This window comes from Salvia hispanica, chromosome 3, assembly GCF_023119035.1.
Source record: "Salvia hispanica cultivar TCC Black 2014 chromosome 3, UniMelb_Shisp_WGS_1.0, whole genome shotgun sequence".
Lineage (NCBI taxonomy): Eukaryota > Viridiplantae > Streptophyta > Magnoliopsida > Lamiales > Lamiaceae > Salvia > Salvia hispanica.
In genome coordinates this window covers 30,743,022-30,762,075 of record NC_062967.1, presented here as the reverse complement: position 1 = coordinate 30,762,075, position 19,054 = coordinate 30,743,022, and the positions used below count along the sequence as shown (strand labels likewise).

General features: G+C 39.1%; 1 protein-coding gene across 1 annotated transcript; it reads right to left on the bottom strand.

Moving 5' to 3' along the window:
• Positions 1-9,603: 9,603 nt before the first annotated feature.
• On the bottom strand, positions 9,604-17,910 carry LOC125209849 (alanine--tRNA ligase-like). Its single transcript, XM_048109426.1, has 22 exons — positions 17,556-17,910; positions 16,930-17,168; positions 16,669-16,809; positions 16,089-16,235; positions 15,850-16,002; positions 15,483-15,612; positions 15,183-15,279; positions 14,860-14,980; positions 14,535-14,594; positions 13,655-13,705; positions 13,484-13,579; positions 13,109-13,210; positions 12,803-12,925; positions 12,116-12,259; positions 11,849-11,996; positions 11,637-11,779; positions 11,424-11,532; positions 11,163-11,350; positions 10,842-10,931; positions 10,369-10,551; positions 10,111-10,290; positions 9,604-9,904 (listed from the first exon to the last, which is right to left on the bottom strand). Exons 1-22 carry the CDS (start codon positions 17,908-17,910, stop codon positions 9,833-9,835), a joined length of 3,072 nt encoding a protein of 1,023 aa, XP_047965383.1. The 3' UTR covers positions 9,604-9,832.
• Positions 17,911-19,054: the final 1,144 nt, after the last annotated feature.

Below are 19,054 nucleotides of genomic sequence, written 5' to 3'. Positions count from 1 at the left end.
AACAAATCCAAGAAAAACAACCTCATCAACACAAAAAGTGCATTTGGATAACTTGGCATATAAGGCATGCATTCTCAACACTTCAAGCACATCCCTAAGATGATTAGCATGCTCTTCTACACTCTTACTATAAATCAAGATATCATCAAAATATACCACCACAAATTTTCCAATGAAAGGACGAAGCACATGATTCATCAAACGCATGAAAGTGGAAGGAGCATTAGTCAATCCAAAAGGCATAACAAGCCATTCATATAAGCCAAATTTGGTTTTAAAAGCGGTTTTCCATTCATCCCCTTCTTTCATGCGAATTTGGTGGTACCCACTTGCTAAATCAATTTTGGAGAAACAATGAGAGCCACATAGATCCTCAAGCATATCATCTAACCTAGGTATAGGGTGCCTATACTTAATGGTGATCTTATTGATGGCTCTACAATCCACGCACATTCTCCAAGTTCCATCCTTCTTAGGTACCAAAATAACGGGGACGGCACAAGGTGAAAGAGATTCTCGAATCAAACCTTTGGCAAGGAGTCCCTCGACTTGCCTTTGAAGTTCTTGAGTCTCCTTTGGGTTTGCTTTATATGCCGCCCGGTTGGGAAGAGAGGATCCCGGTACAAAATCGATTTGGTGCTCAATCCCTCTCACGGGTGGGAGCTTGTTTGGAAGCTCGTCCGGGAAGACATCCTTGAAACCTTGCAAAACACTTTCAATCAACAAAGGACAAGGATTAGTGTTAGTATTTAAACATAAATCGTTCCGGACCATGAGGAGAATGGTTGAACGGCTTTTTAGTGCCCACCCAAGGTCGGGAGTCCTAGCTAACAAGCAACCTTTTCCCTCCCTTGCTTGTGGTTTTTCTTGTTTAGGTACTTTATTTTTACTCTCACCACCCCCACTCTCACTTGGCTTTTTTAGCTCACCCTCACTCACAAGCCTTTTCTCTCTATCCCTTTCCCTTTCCCTTTGTAGATGTTGGTGTGCCTCAAACACATCCTTAGGTAAGAGGGGCTTCAACCTAACCTTCAAACCATTCACCATGTAGAAATATTCATTGGTGAAACCATTCTTATACACCCTCCTATCAAACTCCCAAGGCCTTCCCAACAACACATGACAAGCCGTCATTGGAATGATATCACACATCACCTCATCCTCAAAGACACCATTCTTCAAGGGAACTAAGCATTGAGCCTTCACCTTTAGCTCTCCGGACTCCCCTAGCCATTGAAGCTTGTAAGGATTGGGATGTTTGTCAACTTTCAACTCCAACTTGGCCACCAATTGTTCACTTACCACATTAGCACAACTACCTCCATCAATAATCACCAAACAAGTTTTAGTTCGTACCTTGCAATTCATATGGAAGATGTTGCACCTTTGCTCCTTATGCTCTTCAAGGTCGGGTTGTACATTGAGCATCCTTAGCATCACTAGTGTCTTCAATCCCTCATCCTCTTCTTCCCCACTAGAATATGACATACGCGGCTCCACACTTGCCTCCTTGCCTTCTACCACTCCATCATCCTCATCCTCACTATGCACGCTACCATCTTGCCCAATAACCATCACCCTTTGGTTAGGGCACTCACGTGCATAATGACCATAGCCCTTACACTTGAAACATTGCACCTTGCTATTTTCCGTTGAAGAAGGATTTTTGTTAGCTTGTGGGCTCGGGTTTGGCGATGCCTTGTATGGTGTCTTGCCTTGAGTAATAGGTGAACTCTCCATCTTCTTGGAAGGGGTACTCCACTTGTTTCCTCCCATCCCGGTTTGGTTAGAGGCCACCCTCGCCTTGCTAAGAGCCACTTCTTTTCCTTGCCTCTCAAAGGTTTCGGCAAAACTTAGTACTTCCCCCAATGTGATTCCCCTTAAAGCCTCAATTTGGACTTTATGCTTCAACGAAGTGTTGAGACCATGGATGAATCGGTCTTGAGTGGATTCCTCCGATTCATTCACTCCAATCTTGTTCATCAAGGCAAGAAGTTCATAGTAGTAATCCATCACACTCATGGATCCTTGCCTTAGGTCTTGAAGTTCCCCACGAAGCTTGTGATAATAGGACCTAGGCACAAAGGACTCCTTCATGATTCGGCACAACTCATCCCATGAACGCACATCTCCCATCCTAGCTATCCTCCTTTTCCTCAACACATCATTCCACCAAGTATTAGCATTACCCCTAAATTCGGCCAATGCAATCTTTACCTTGTCACCCTCGGAATAGTTGTGGAGGGAGAAGATTTTCTCCACTTGAGATTCCCACTCCAAGTAGGCCTCGGGGTCAAACTTGCCATGGAATTCGGGTAGGTTGTGTTTCAAGGTCTTGGACGGATCATCAAACCTCGGTCGGGGCTCCTCCTCATAGTACCTATCCCTCCTAAATCTATCCCCATAAGGCTCCATCCCTCCATGTTGGTTTCCTACCCCAAAACGACCATATCCCCCATTTCCTCCTCCAAACCGCCTATTGACTCCATTACCCCCCCCCCCCAAACCTTCCATTCTCCAAATTGTTAACCCTATCCCGTACATTCCCTCCTTGCCACCCCTCATACTCCTCCTCTTCCACATTTTCCTCCGGACCCTCATTGGGCACGACGTTGCCCATAGGAGTGGGAGGCCTCGTCCCCCGTTCTTCCTTCCAAGTGTTGAACTCTTCAAATAGAGTGTTTTGGGCGGCAAGCATGCGAGCTTCGGATTCTTTTGACCGAGCAATGGATTCTCTTGCCCGAACATCCATTTGGGTCATCACCTCTTGCTTGAATTCCTTCATCATTTGTGCCATCATGCTCACAAGATCACCTTCGGGTTTGGAACTACTTGAGCCCGCCCCCTTCCTTACTTCCTCCTCATGGACGTCCCCCATCTTGTTAGATCGAGTAATAGGAGGCATCCAAGTTACCTACAAACACAAAGACAAAGACTAGGAACTAGCCTTAGAGATTAGTAAAATAAGAAAGAGAGATTTAAGAAGCTAACTCACCCCAATGTAGTATCCCAACACCCCCCAAGTCACTCACCAATGTCACTCGGTAGGTTTAGAATATAGTGGGGCTAGTATCACACACTCTCGATCCAATTCCCACTCGTTGGCGCCCGGACAACTCAATCAAGGTATACACCTCAAGAACATATGGACACCAAGTAGTAAATACCAAAGTAATAATGATTAAACATATGAAAGCAAAGAAAACTAGGCCTAGAGCAAACACACACACTAAAGAACACAAGACATGGGATGAAGCTTTATGCTGAAATCTGGCTGATCTTTATGAATTTTTTTGGTATTGATCCCCGCGCCCAATTTGGATGAATTTTAGTGGATAGATTCCCAAACAACTCTAGATCAAGGGAAAAATAGTCATATATAGTCAGATTTGATGATTGGATATGTTTTGTATGGTTTTCCCCAACTATGCCAAAACAGGGCAATGATGTTAATCTCCACGGTTAACTAGGCAAACGTAGGAATTTTTTGATGAAATTTTGCAGGTACGTAGGTCACATAACATAGATCATACAAACCAAATTTCAGCTTAATCTAAGCACAATTGATCAATCCGATCATCCCAACAAAACAGAGCAAAAACAAAAGACCAAAAGGAAAAATAACCCAACCCAAAGCAACAAAAGATCAAACACCTAGTGGGTACTAGGCTCTAGATACCAAATGATAAGGATCCATGTATTTTATGATCCATTTCCCAAGGATTACCCATTTAATGATGCTTGATCTAACTATTTTTGTGAGATTGATTTTCAATTTATCAACACAAGACAAAAGATAATAAAGATCCAACCAACAAAAATTGAATCTAAACAAGAATGGATAGAAGATTAGGAATGGAAAGCATGTGTATAAAGATGAGATAAGAGAGCTACAACCATAGGACCTTAACCAAAAAGATGGAGACAACCCTAGGCAACTTTCATTAGCTCTATCACCCCTTGGCTCCACTACTCAATGGATATACTCCATTAATGCATACCTCTACTTGAATCAATCAAAGATGGAAACAAGCAACCTTCAAGGAAGGAATTGGATACAATCCTCAAAGAGGAAACTCTCTAGGGTAGAAACTTTAATTCAGCAAAAATCTAAGGAAATGAAATAACATCAAGAGGTATTTATACTATGGGTCCAAAAATAGAAAGTTGGCCCACAAAATCTAGAAACGGTAGAATCGCCCGGTCGGGCGTTTTCCCTGTCCCCAGGCGAATTCCCACGCTGAGCCGGGCGCGCGAAACGCTCGGCCGGGCGTCCTCCTCGCGCCTTGATCAAATCGCCCGGTCGGGCGATTTTCACATGTGAAAACGCCCGACCCGGGCGTTTCCTCTGGAACTTCCGGTCGGCCCTCGTTCTTCAGCACGATCCTCAACTTTGGCTCATCCGTCCTCCTAGGCTCCTCCCGCTTGGACTTTTGAATGAAAGTTGTGAGTCCATCCCGAAGCCGCCTCGTCATGGCTCTCGTCATGGGTCCAACACGTGAGGTCGTATCATGACGACAGTCCGGCACAGAGGAAGTGGACAGAGGAAGAGAACGTCGCACTGGCCAAGGCTTGGGTGTTTGTTTGCGATGATCCCCTCGTTGCGAACAATCAGAGGATCGTCAACATGTGGGCTAAAATTGCAGCAGCCTACCGGAGGAATTGCCCGCATGGAAAGCCATACACCGGGGAGGAGTGCCGGAAAGGTTGGGACCGAATCAGGGCTGCGGTCTCCCGATTTGCGGGCTTGTACACCAACGCCCTCCGCGTGAAGACTAGTGGCCAAACTAACGAGGACTGTTGGAGGATAGCGGAGAAAGCCTTACCCGTGGCGGGGACTTATAAAGAGTTCACCTACTGGAGCTGTTAGGTGGTGCTGATGGATTCTGAGAAGTTTCGGGCAGGTTTCGATGCTGGGTGGCCGAAGAAGCAGTGACTGAACTATTCCTGTGATTACAGCGGCAGCAGCAGCGGTTCCCACGACCTCCCCGAAGACGTTCAGGAGTTCCCGTCCCCTCCATCGTTTACTCGCCACACTCGCCCGGTTGGTCAAAGGCGGGCGCAACGGGCAGCGAGGGGAGTCGCCCAGGGGTCCCAGGAGGTCCAGTCGGCATCTCCCCCTACTGGCAAGTCGCCAGCCGAGCTCGCTTTCTTCGCGCATCAACAAACGCGGGCTCAGATGCACAAGATCTTAGCTGAATGGATGGAGGCAACTGTCTCGACCCTGTGGAGAAGAGGTTTCTTCACTCAATGCTCGAGAGTATGCGGGTCCATTTGGATGCCGCCGCGGCACAGTTGGGGGGCTCAGACGCGGGCTCAGATGTCGCATATTTGGGGGCGAGGACGGCGGCGACGGCGACGAGGAGTAGAGTGGGGCGGGGCTTCATGTATAGAAGCACGGTTTTTTTTATTATGTAATTTTTTTTTTATTAATGTACATCTTTTGTTTTTAATAAAATTAATGAATTTTCCCGTATATGTGTCGTAAATTTAATTCCGTATTTTGTGTTTAATTCCGTAAATTTAGTTGTTTTTTATAATTTTGATTGTTGTGGCTAGCCTATTGCTTGTCCAGTTGTTTGTCCTGATCATGTGGCAGAAGGAATTTTAGTGCTGATGATGTGGCAGAAGGAGTTTGTGGCTAGCCTATGGCTGGCCTATCACCATTATGGATGTTCTAAAGTGGGACTATGGGTGGACACACTCAAAGAGAGTGTAGGGCTTAAGCCCTTATATAGAGAAGAGTCTTATCTACATTATTGTTTCTCTTACTTTACCATTTCACCACTTTAACTATTTTTTATCATTTTTACAAAAAGAGGGCAGAAAAGTCAATGGGACTGCTAAAGCGGGACGGAGGGAGTATGTGTTAAGCCCTTACTCTGTGAGTCCTCTTGAAGGTCAAATTACTAAAAATTGAACTAATAGAGTGATAAACTCATGTTTTAGTCGGTTAATTGGTCTATTGAGGTGCTTAATGTTGAGTTTTGATGCTTGAATTGTCTATTTCCAGCCAATTATCCTATCTTTTGGAGTTTCATGTGTTTGTTGAGTGTTCTAGGATAAATAGATGAAAAAGAGGCAAAAATCCGGTCGTTTGTGCAAAGGAGGCAGCGGAGCTTTCAAAGGCTACACCCGGCCGGGTGAATTTCACCCTGAAAAATTCCACCTGGCCTGGTATGATGGAATCTGCGTATAAGGGTCAGACAGGGGTCGAAAAACGACACCCGGCCGGGTGAATTTCCCGCACAAATATTCCACCCGGCCGGGTACTGCAGGTTCACGCGTCTGAATGCTGAAAACGCGATATTTGAAGTGGAAAATCAGAAGAAAAGGCTAGGGTTGGACTCCACGAGAATGATTAAACACTTACCGCCTCCAACACTCACACACATCCCCAAGAACACTTCTAGAGAGAGAATTGAAGATTGAAGACTCTAGATCGGAAGATTGAAGACTTCATTCCTAGATTCACTCCACAAGAGTTCTTAGTATCCATCTCTTATGTCTTTCATTGAATTCTTTGTTTCAAACATGGTTTTTGTGAAGAACATGAGTAGCTAAACATTTCTTGTAGAATTCTTGGTGAAGATGCACTAATTTCATAGTTTTTATTCAATTGATTTTGTTCTTACCTTGCTATTGTAGTTATTTGATTATTCTTAGTTTATTCCTTTCAATTGCTTGATCACCACTTGATCGTGTAGGATTAATTAGATTAATCGGGAGATGAAATAATTAATCTGGAAATAAGAATAATTCACACCTTAATGCAATAAAACTCGGGAGAGTTGAGGTTTTGAGTGAGGTCTTTGACCTAATCGAGATTAGAAGGGGACTTCAATCCTAGCACCTAATCTACAGGTTTCTCACCTCAGAAGGGAGTTTAATCTATAATTGTGGTCGACTTAGTAACTCTAGAGACACCAAAAGGTAAGGCATTTGATTGGATAAGAGTTTAGAATTGTGCATCGGATCCTTGAGTTCTACAATTTTCTCCATATTATCTTTTCACTTCGTGTTTATTTGCTTTTACTTGTTTATTTGCTTATTATATGCTTTTATTAGTGTTAAAAAACCAAATCTTTCCAGATTCTCTAGATAGTAGTCAACGTTTGTTCGTGGTAGTTAAGTTGATACGAATTTGTCTCTATGGGATACGATACTCTTGTTTGCTAATTACTACACTAGCCCCATACACTTGTGGGTATCACTTGTATTAAAATAAATCGTGTCGTAGAAGGGCTGAACTTAATTTAGAATTAAAAATTGCAGAGCAAAATAAAAATCTATGGCTGTCGAACTGGCAAGGAAGAAGAAGACTAACTTTAAAAACATTACTATTATAATATTATTATATTATAAATACTCCTTTTAAAAAAGTTCCGAGTACTTAAACTTTAAAAAGCGTGCCGAGTATTTTAAAAGAGCCAAATTACTATCATTTATAAATATCAAAATGCCTTGATTAAATTAAAAGTGTTGAGTTAAAAGAGCCATGTAATTTGCGTAAGCAAATTTAAATTCATAACTTACCTAAACAAATTCTATGGGTTTATTTGCAAAGCAACTTTCTTCACATAAAATATTATTTAAAAATATATCTCATTAAATTCCACACAAACTCAATTAACTTATGCATTGATTTAGTTTTACATATAAAATATTTATGCTTTTTATAATTATGTTTGTGATTTTTTTTTTTTTTGCATAATTACTATTTTGCATATATAATATAATAAAAATTGCATGTACAGTGGAGTCCTTATCGAAAAAATTTTCTACATCCGCCCTTGATTGAGACGTCCAAAAATAATAAATTGGGACTCTTCTAGTGGGACGGAGAAAGTATTTTTCTATTAATTTAATATTGACGGCTTGTTGGTGTCGGTGGGTTTTTTTTTTGGGAAAGTAATACAGCTATGACGTCTTGTTGCTATTTTTGATAGTAATACAGCCTAATTGAACGGGCCTTATACCTTTGGGCCACAGTGTATAATTAGAAAACCTTAATTGTATAAAAGCATTACCTCCCTCAGATAACCTAGCCGCTGACGTCTGTGTAGATCACCAACTATTTCCGCCGCATATTTTCTCATCATCATCCCTAAATAACGCCTCAGATCGCCATGGTGCTTACGGCAGCGGAGGCGAAGGCCAGGGCGGAGGCGAGGGAGGCGAGGGCGGAGGCCAGGGAGGCGAGGGCGGAGGCGAGGGCGAAGGAGATGGCGGAATTGGAGGCGCTAATAGCAGAGAGAGCGGAGTTGGAGGCGCAAAGTGTTGTGTTGAAGGCAGCTTTGGATAAGGCGAAGGCGAGGCAGGCTGCGGCAGCGGCGGCGGCGGCAGAGAAGACAGCGGCGGCGGCGGCATAGCTGACTACTACAGAGTAGGCATGTGCTTTTCTTTTTTCCTTTTATTTTTAATAATTACATCGATCGGCGACATCCTATTGATTGACTACATATTATGAACAAGATTTGATTTTTTTTTCTTTTTATTTTTAATAATTATATCGATTGACTACATATTATGAACAAGATTTGATTTTTTTTCTTTTTATTTTTAATAATTATATCGATGGGCGACACCCACAATAATTATATCGATTGACTATATATTATGAACAAGATTTGATTTTGATTGTGGAAAGTTCAATTGTTTTGAATTGTTTCATCAGAAAATCAAATATACAGTAAACCACAACAGAGAATCAACCCCAAAATCCAAAATGTACGTTGAAGTTTTGTCTCTGGCAGTATAAATTTAGCAGATTATGATTTTCTAGGCGCACAAGGCCAGTGCTTTCTAATTTTTGCATTGTGATTTGCGGATGGAAACATATTTTTGTATTAATGTTTGTAGTATTTGTTTAATAAATGCAGGTTTATGGTTATAAAGTGATCTTCAATGGAGTTTGAAGAATGAGGCTAACTATTATGATATAAAACTTCGTATGTTGTATCATATGACTTTATGTAATTGTTTTAAATTGTGATGTTGGAAATTTATTGATTTGATGTTGTATTCTTATGATCTTCTGTTATTGTTTTAAATTATGATCTTGGTAATATAAATTAAATGTTTCATATTTATCGAGACGGAGTAGTTAAATGAAGTTAGCCGAGCAGATCGAGCCAACAACGGTAACAAACTGTACTAGTTATAAATAATCTAAGAACTATTTCATCAAATTTGCAAAACGAATCTTTCCTTTCTTCCTCTTCTTCAGTGAGTATTTCCTTTTGTTTAGGTACATTCTCGGTCACCGTTCTGGTCACAAGAGACCCTTAATCAGCACCAAATATCCTAGAGAACGAAATATCCTAGAGAACGATAAGACATTATAAAAAAAACATACAGAAACTAGAAAATTTGCTGGAAGTTTACTACTCCCTCTATTTCATAGTAATAGAGTCATTTTGCCATTTTGATACGTTCCATAGTAATAGAGTCATTTACCTTTTAATAAAAGTCAACACATTTTTCCACACTTACTTTATTCTCTCTTACTTTCTTCTCTCTTCATCTCTCTACCTTTTTTCATGTCCCACTTTATTTTCTCTTTACTTAACTCACCTAACACAATTTTTCTTAATCTTTGTGTCAAAAAAAACGACTCCATTACTATGGAACGGAGAGAGTAGTATATAACCAAACCTTGAAAGAAGCCTGATTGTTTTCAACAGAAAAAACAAAAGCAATCAAATCTATTATCAAATAACAAGCGTTTGTTTTTGCGGAATGCAACCAATGGTTCGTTCAAATTTCCTTGCCCGATCAACTTCACCGTTGCATTGTGCATAAATTTGAAATATGTACAGGTTGTCTCTTCTCATTTCAACTTCATTGCCGCAAAGGATTCTGCCACATCCATTGCAGTTTCAATACGAGATGCATCACTCCCCTGAAAGAGTGACAAAATCCATGAGCCAGAATATAAAACAAAGCGTTCAGCTCCAAGAGTTAGCAGCTATATGCAAGCACGAGAGAAAATAATCCCTTTCTGTTCCCTAGATGAGCATGAATACAAATCTTGACGTATTAAAACGCGATTTAAAGATTGGTTATGCATCATTATCCAAAGAGGTTCATTAAAATGGGATTACTCACCCGGCCTTGAGCAATACCTCCTTTTCCTCCACCTCCTTTTCCACTTATCAATTCCAAAACCTTTTTCAACCATTCTGTAACATTTAACGACTTGTACTTGCCATCTTTCTCGGGTACACCAGCACAAACAAAAGCCTTGTTCACTGTTTCGTCTCTGCTAAAGACCATGATTGCCATTCCCTATAAACACAAGTAAATTGGATTCAGAGAACAAGTGGAAAGTGGCTGTTAATTTAAGTAGGAAGGTGAAAAGAGAACCTTCTGCTCCATGACTTTGACAACTCCCTCACGGATTGCAGAAGTATCAGAACCAACATCAACATGTGAAATGCAGAAGGTCTTTCCCTTCGATGAAGCACCTTCAGCTGTTTGTATGGCCGCTTCAATGGCTTTCTGCATATGTTCTTCGGCTATCTTCTTTTTGGCTTTGATGACTTGGCTCTGACAAAAGCATAAGTCATCAGAGCATAAGAGAGTCAACTAGGTAAGCCAATACATAGCGGAGTACTTGACAAAGAACGGGATCAACCTTTAACTATGAGGTAATAATGAAAATTTGTTTTAAAATCACCATCGAGTGAATGTCTAGCATTAATTTTGAGGTGCAGATGGAAACAACCACATGATCCCTACCTAACTATTTTCTCAAATAAAACAGTTTACAGATCTCTGAGCTCGAGCAGAAACATATGACACCATTAATAATCAGCAGACTTGAGAGTGAGAAGTACCTGAAGCACAGATATTTTAGCCTTGAGATCAGCTTTTGTTGCAGAAGGGACAGATGCTCCTTCCACACGACTATTTAAGGCAGTTACTTTCTGAGAAATAATTCTGAAAGAAGTCAGCTCATAAGATAAAAAAAAACATAAGACATAGCAGTGATGATTAACAAGTTAATGTTTAAAGGAAATTAAGTCTTCAAACAACATGCCCCTTTTTCACTAGTGTTAAAACTATAAAATATGACTGGAGGAATTGAAGGAAGTATGATTGCATGTCAAAGTTTCACGCATTAAGACAAATTAGGGAAGTAGTTATCCAACAAAAACCTGCTCCAGAATGCTTCCTTCAGTTTTGGATGCTTCATTTATTTCTTGTTCAAGTGATGCCGCCAGTTCAAAAGCTTTGAAAGCATAATCCAATGTGACGGCTGTAATTCTACGAATTCCTTTAGCAATTCCTTCCTCTTGTAAGAGTGCGAATGCTTTGGCTTCCCTAGTGTTCGATATGTGTGTCCCTGAACGGGCATTTCAACTTTATCAACCCAGCAGACATTCCCTGTCAAAAGGTGATTAAAGTCCTTTACTTACCTCCACATAACTCTGCGGAGATTGATAACCATTCTTCGCTTTCAGGATTTGCAAGTAAATCCTCCACTTTGCGACCGACTGATACAATCCGAACAGGGTCAGGATACACCTACATAAAAGGAAAAAAAATATAACTGAAAGATGAAAGACAAAATGTAAGCAACCAGAAAATTCAGACAAAATGCTTCCAGTATAAAGATTCTCCAATCTCACCTCCCCAAAAACAGCTCTTAGGCCATTTACACGTTTCGCATCAGCAAGCTTGGCCTCCTTTGCGAAAACATCCAGTTCAGCCTTAATCTGCTCGTTCACAATGGACTCGATTCTTCTTAGTTCCTCAGGTTTCACAGGCTTCCCTGTATTACATTGTGGGAGTTTCAGTTATCTAATGTACAGACGGGAAAAACTAAAACAGGTGAGCTTACCATGAGAAAAGTCATATCTCAGCTTCTCAGGAAGAACAATGGATCCTTTCTGGTCGACATGGTTACCAAGTACCTCCCTTAGAGCAAAATTCAACATGTGCGTGCAGGTATGATTGGGAGCAATCAATGTCCGTCTATCATAGTCCACCTGCTCGGAAACAGCCCCAACACAAAACACTACTTAAACGGCCAACAAAAGAACCTAATCTGCGTGTATCTGAACTAGCATGATGAAATCCTTAAGAATGAAATAAAATAATGTATCACCTTACAAACCACTTTATCGCCAATGTAAAGCCTGCCAGTCTTTCCTCTAAAAAAACCAATATGAATAACAAACCCGCCATAAATCTGAACATTACTGACTTTAAAAGCTCCATCAGGGCCTTCAATTATTCCTGTATCATATATCTACAAGAAAATATTGAGCGAGTGAATACAAAACTGTGCTATAAACGAATGGATGGTTTTGCATTTGCACAAAAAAAAGCCAAAACAATTATGAAAGAGCAGTGTATTATAATTTCCCAATTCAAAAAAGAAAACTCGCTAAATTCAAGTGAGAAACAATACATAGGATATTGATTTATAGTATATAATTGGTATTCTTTAACTATGTTTGTGTCTTGCGGAACATCTCATGAAATCTTGCATTGTAGTGTAACATAGTTGAGAATAATTAAAGTTCATTCAAAAACACTTCAGTCTATAAATCTTGGGTAACCAGCAATGAAATTACAGCCAGTTTAATGTGATTATTTTAACTAGGAAAATGAGACAAACTTTCTTTAAAAGCAAATATGAGAACCAAATTGACACTTAAGTAACAATCATCCACCAACAAATTGGAACATGTTACCAAATTAAGAGTTGACACACTGAAATTGAAAACCAATAAGTGGTATCTGTGACAAAATAAATGAAATCCAAAGCAGATTGACTTCAGATGTTTACCTGACCACCTTGCTCGGCATAAAAACTAGTAGTTTCAAGGATTAACCCAACTTCTTCACCAGGAACAACACTTTCGAGGTATTCAGTCCCAGAGTAAATAGCTTTAATCGCACTTGTGTGATCCTAGAAAATGAAAATCAGAATGAAAAATAAACAAATCGAAAATGAATTGTTTATGGCTCAGACCAAAAATGGTAGCAAGATTCATTTGTAGGAAATCAGCGGGTACACAAATTGAAAAGCCAATTTTGACTTGCAAAGAGTAGCAAGAATAATTGGATGCAATTAATTTAAATGATTACAAACCTGGAACCAGATAAATTTAAATGAATCGTCTGTAGCAGAAACCCCTTTCTTGTGCAATGAGGCAGTAGCATCAGCGTCCATGGCAATAACGGCACCAGCTTGCTAGATAATCCACAGATGAACTTTTAGCATAATCATATTAAGAGGAATTACAATCTTTGAACATCAATTGCCAGTTACAGAGTTACTTCTCTCAGTGCATCAATACCAAAAATTATTCGCAAACTTGCTTATACAAAAATAAATTTTACAGCAAGAATATACATTCTACTCCAAGAACTTTAATTCTGAGTTTCTTAAAGAATTAACAGAGGTAGAGTAATATATCTGAAGAATAAGCATTTTGATTATTTATTTGAAGCAGCATGTAATTACCTTATTCTGTGCACTCCTTGATCTTTCTCGTGCTTTATTCATTGCTAGATTAAAGCCTTCCACGTCCACTGTCAAGCCTCTTTCTTCGGCCATCAGCTGATAGACACAAGTTGTCGGTCACAATTAAAGGAACAAAACCATTTTCACACTGAAAATTGGAGAGGCACTTACCTGAGTTAAATCTAAAGGAAATCCATAGGTATCCCACAAGTCAAAAGCATCCTGCAATTAAATGAAAATTGGCAGTTAGAAGCTAAAAACTAGTTTACTGATTGCAGTATAGGCCAGTAGACTAATTTTATTATATAGTACACGATGCAACAACTATGCATGTCCAAATTTCAGCTTATCAAATATAAACTGCGCACCAGATAAGTGAGAATCAAGAACTTAGGAGGGAGTGCATGAAAATTATCCATGTGGAGTCGTGGAGGTAGGTCCCAATAAATGAGAACATAAAAGAAAGTCAAGATGTTTAGTTATGTGTGTGAAGCCCTTCCATGCTTTGACATGAAGTGCAGAACATATAAATCATCTCATTAATTAAGTAAAGATGGGAAGACCAGTAAAAAGAATTGAAAATAATTCTCAAGAAAAAAAGGTTTTAGTAAAAAATTACTTCTACAATATGTGTGTTGCTCAAACACGGTGGTAACATGATCAATATATGCTACCCGCATAGTGGGATATGTGGTTAGTTGTAGATGGGAAGAGGAACTCCAATAAATCTATTATTCTTTTCTTGCAAGGGCTCCAACCAGTCACAAAAACAAAACTTCCGCTGCTAACAAAAATTGTATTCATGATCCTCTACTTAATCAATTAGGTCATAAAAACATAAACTGCATGCATGCTAATGCATGAACAAAATCAACTATTTTACAAGTCTATAGGAAGCAATTTAACAAAGAAATAATATGTGGAAGTGAGTAACAATGTAATGGTTGGTTACAAAAGCTAGATTGGCCTACATATGAGAAATCTAGACAAAAGCACCAAATTACTACAAAAGGATAAAGATGAATGACAACAAAACTGGCTAATCACTTGCCTGTCCACTAAGTGTTTTCCCTTGGACTTCCTGAGCGGCCTTCTTAAATTTCTCAATTCCCTGTGGAAAAAACAGACCAATGCATTAGAATGGAATCATAATTTCTACTAGGGGGTCTAAAATCAGTATTTAGCAAAAATGATGTCAGTAGTAGAAGATGGATGGCTAGACAGATGTCTGGTAACTGAAGCTAATATAACCCAAATAAAAACAAGTCAAGGCATGGAACGGTTGTCTGCATATAAAAAATGAAGCTGCAAACTGACCACCAAATGACCAAATGGAAAGGTTTATAAACCAAGATAAAGGAAATCAATGGACATACTTTAGTTAAAGTCCTGCCGAAGCTGGCCTCTTCATCTGCTATAATCTCCCTAATCTTCATGGCATGCTCTTTCAGCTCTGGAAAAACATCACTCATCACATCCACCACAATTTGCACCAGCCTTTTCACATAACAATATAATATTATGAGAAGCAATAAACAACCCTATTGAAACAAAATATATGAAAGACCATAATCGAGGAGATAGGAGGGAGTTATGTTGCAATACCTCAATATTGAAACGTACAGTACAAAATACAAAGGATATATCCAGAGAAAATAAAAATATAACAAAAAATAAGTATAATGTGGCAGATGTGTACCCACTGAAAAATCCTGGTTGAGCTTTCAGGACTTCAGTACCATATCGGACAGCTCGTCGAAGGATGCGCCTCAACACATATTCACGCCCATCATTACCTGCAAATCAATTATTAGCTTCTCAGACCATCTAAAAGACATGATAGGCATAGCCGTGCAGCAATATACTGACATCCCTCAAATAAGTCCAGAAATTCAGATGCTAAAAGTTTGGGAATATGTTACTGCTGGCAATATGAATGAGAGAACAACTTATGAACTAGGAACATCAAAAATCATGATTATAAACATTAGCACTTCACCTGGGCAAGAACCATCAGCTATGGCAAATGAAATTGTTCTAATGTGGTCAGCAACAACCCTATAAGCCATGTCAACTCCGTCTAGGTCATCAGGTCCAACTTTCCCAGAGTATGGGCGGGCTTTAGTTGCCTAAAAAGATTATAAATTACTTAGAGAACACGAATATCTAACATAATTATTCAAGTAAAAAACAACAGAGATAGGGAGCAAAATCCCTTATTATTTTCTGAAAAGTCATGTCTTAATAAATAATAACATGTATCATAACCTTTAACATTTAAAACATGAAAAACTCCTTATCTATCTCAAAAGAATCTTCAGGCTGAGAATAGGTTAGTTTACCAAAGATGTAGATATTCCATTTACCTGTTGTATTGCATCAAATATGGGCATGAAAATGTCAGTATCGTAATTGCTCATCTTATTTTGAAGAATAGAAGTTAATCTTTCAAAACCCATCCCAGTGTCAACATGTTTTGCAGGCAGTGGTTTCAGTACTCCATCCGCTTCCCTGTTAAACTGCAATGTGCTATCAATTCAGTAGCTGGAACCATAGGCAAATAATCAAGTCCCCCATAGGATAAGACTTAAGAGTAAAGAATCACCTGAATGAACACAAGATTCCATATTTCAATCACTGTAGGATCATCATTGTTCACAAAGGATGCAGCATCACGTCCGCCAATCCTATCAAAATGGATTTCAGTACAGGGCCCACAGGGTCCAGTATCCCCCATCTCCCAAAAGTTGTCCTATTCAAAGTAGCATAAAATAATAAAATTCAGTGAATGCTGAAAGTAGACATCATTAAGATAGCCACATAAACTGAATGCAACGTCGAACACTAATATACAATGATACAAATACATATAAATAAAATAGCCACATGAATGCAAACATGCTATGAAACATAGAACTAATGAAAATATTATTTCTGTTCAAATCTTTATTGTTTTCGACTATCTAGCTATCTTAATGTTGTGGTCCAAATGCAGAAAACATGCATGTCCATGGTGTCGGTCCACTTCAAGCATCAATTTAAGCCACTCTTTCCAAATCATTCCATGACAATGAACATCAACTTACAGGTTCAGATATGTATAGCTATATATGCATGCACACTTATAAATATATAAAATCATGCATGGTGCAGATAGATTAGGAGGAAAGAGAAAGGGTTCGTACTTTACAACCAAAAGGCAAGACACGGTTGGGAGGAAGAACTATGAGCCACTTATCCCTTGCTTCAAAGTCAGCAGGAAGACCAAGTTTCTCATCACCACCAAAATAGGTGGCATAAATTCTATCACCGGGCAACTTATATACCTGTTCCGAAGTACAACAAATCAAATTTGAAGTGGAATTAGTGAAACATTGAAAAAGAGAACAAAATTCATCTCAACATACATAAACCTATCATAAACCTATCAATCAGAAAACTTTTACCTTGGTAAGGAGCTCCCAAGCCCATTCAATGGCCTCATTCTTAAAATAATCCCCAAAAGACCAATTACCAAGCATCTCGAAAAAGGTATGGTGGTAAGTATCCTTGCCCACATCGTCAAGATCATTGTGCTTGCCACCAGCACGAATACACTTCTGAGTGTTGCAAGCACGTTTGAGTTTGCTCAACTCAGTGTTAGGGTCAACCGTGCCCAAGAAAATAGGCTTGTACTGATTCATACCTAACCAATACAATAAAAAACACCCCAGTAACAACAAATCAGCATCTATAGTTTCGGCTGCCTTCGAATCACAAATAGTACGCTTTCACTAACACCGATTTGATCAACTAAGCACTCAAATCCAAAACATAAACAATTAAACAGAGCTCCAAAATAGCTACTCCACTTCAAGCTTTCACTAACACCTATTTGACCAACTACTCATTCAAATCCTAAACATAAACAATTAAATAGAACATTGAATTGCAGAACTGCGGACCACAAACAGCCACTCCAATTCAAATTACGTACAACGCTTCCACTCACACCAATTCGATCAACTAATTATTCGAATCCAATACATAAGCAGTTAAAATAGCTGCGAATAGCAGAAAAAATGCGAAATACCTGCGTTCGCGAAGAGGAGAGTGGGGTCATTGTGGGGAACGACGGGGCTAGATGTCCAATTGACATGAGCTTTATCCTCGAAGAATTTAATGAATGTGTTCCTAACTTTATTCGCTGGCCACTCGGTTTCGGTCGCTTGAGACCCCATGGAAGGCGTTGACAGTGCTTCTTCTGCCGCGATAATACCGCTACGGCTGCTGTAGGATTGAGCTGGCCGGAAAAGCACAAGGCTCCGGCAGACTGTGGCCGAAGCAGCCGGCGGCCGATGCGATTGCGGCGGCGGCGGAAGTTTGAGTAATTTGCGGAGTGGTAACGCTGAAGAGGAAATGCTAACTTTGATAGTGTTAACCCTCATCCATTCCCTTATTTTGCATAATTTGTAGATTTATACTTAGGCTTGCTTATTCGGCCGGTTCCGGTTCTAACCGGACCGGTTGACCGGTTAACCGGTTTTAAATTTTCATAAATTCAAGAATCGGAATCGGAACCGATCGATTCCGGTTTGGAACCGGCCGGTTAAGAACCGGTTGATTCCGGTTTCGAACCAGAACCGATGTGTAATTTTAATTCGAATTCATTTATAATTTTAAATAGTTCAATACTAAAAAAATAATAATCAAACATCTAGAATTATAACAAATAATACCTAAAAATTAAAATAAATACACAAAATACAAACCAACAATACAATAATATTCATATATGGATAAGAGTGATGCCAAGTGTAGTAGGTCGGGTCGGACTAGTTTATGTTAGCAATTTTTTACTAATACAAAAATAGGAGTTCTAAACTTTAGCAATTTTTTTTAAAAAAATGAGTTTTAAAATTGAATTTCATTTTCCCTTTTTTGGCTAAACATAGTATTCATTGGAATTTCCAATACTAATTGATATTGTTGTGACTATTTGGTTTATACCGGAACACTTAATATATTATTCACAAATATGTTAAAATCGTATGTTAAAGGAATTGTTACATAAATTTGTAATAAATATATCATATGAAATGATATTGTATTTGTATAAGTTCTTTTGAAAACTAAAATAAACTTATGATGTTTTGTAGTTAGTTTATATGATGTATTAGGGAAATAATTGTAGATTCAAAGTATCACAGATTAAACATTTAAATCTAAAAATCACTCAATGTTTCAAACTATTTTACTTTAATTCAAAATTAATTCAATAAATTAGATTTTTTAGTATATTAAATTATAAAAAAAATAAAATTGAATTATAATCCGGTTCCCGGTAGGAAGGAACCGGAACCGGTGTTATTTAAAAAGTTGGAACCGGTACCGGAACCGGAACCGGATTTTTCCGGTTCCGGTTCCTCAATTAATCGATCGATTCCGGTTAACCGAGAACCGGAGAACCGTTTAAGCACCCCTACTTATACTCCCTCCGTCCCAGATTTGTAGTAGTAACATTTTGCATTCGTCCCACATTTGGAGTAACATTTAGAATTTACATATTTGCACATAAAATTTTACCCCATT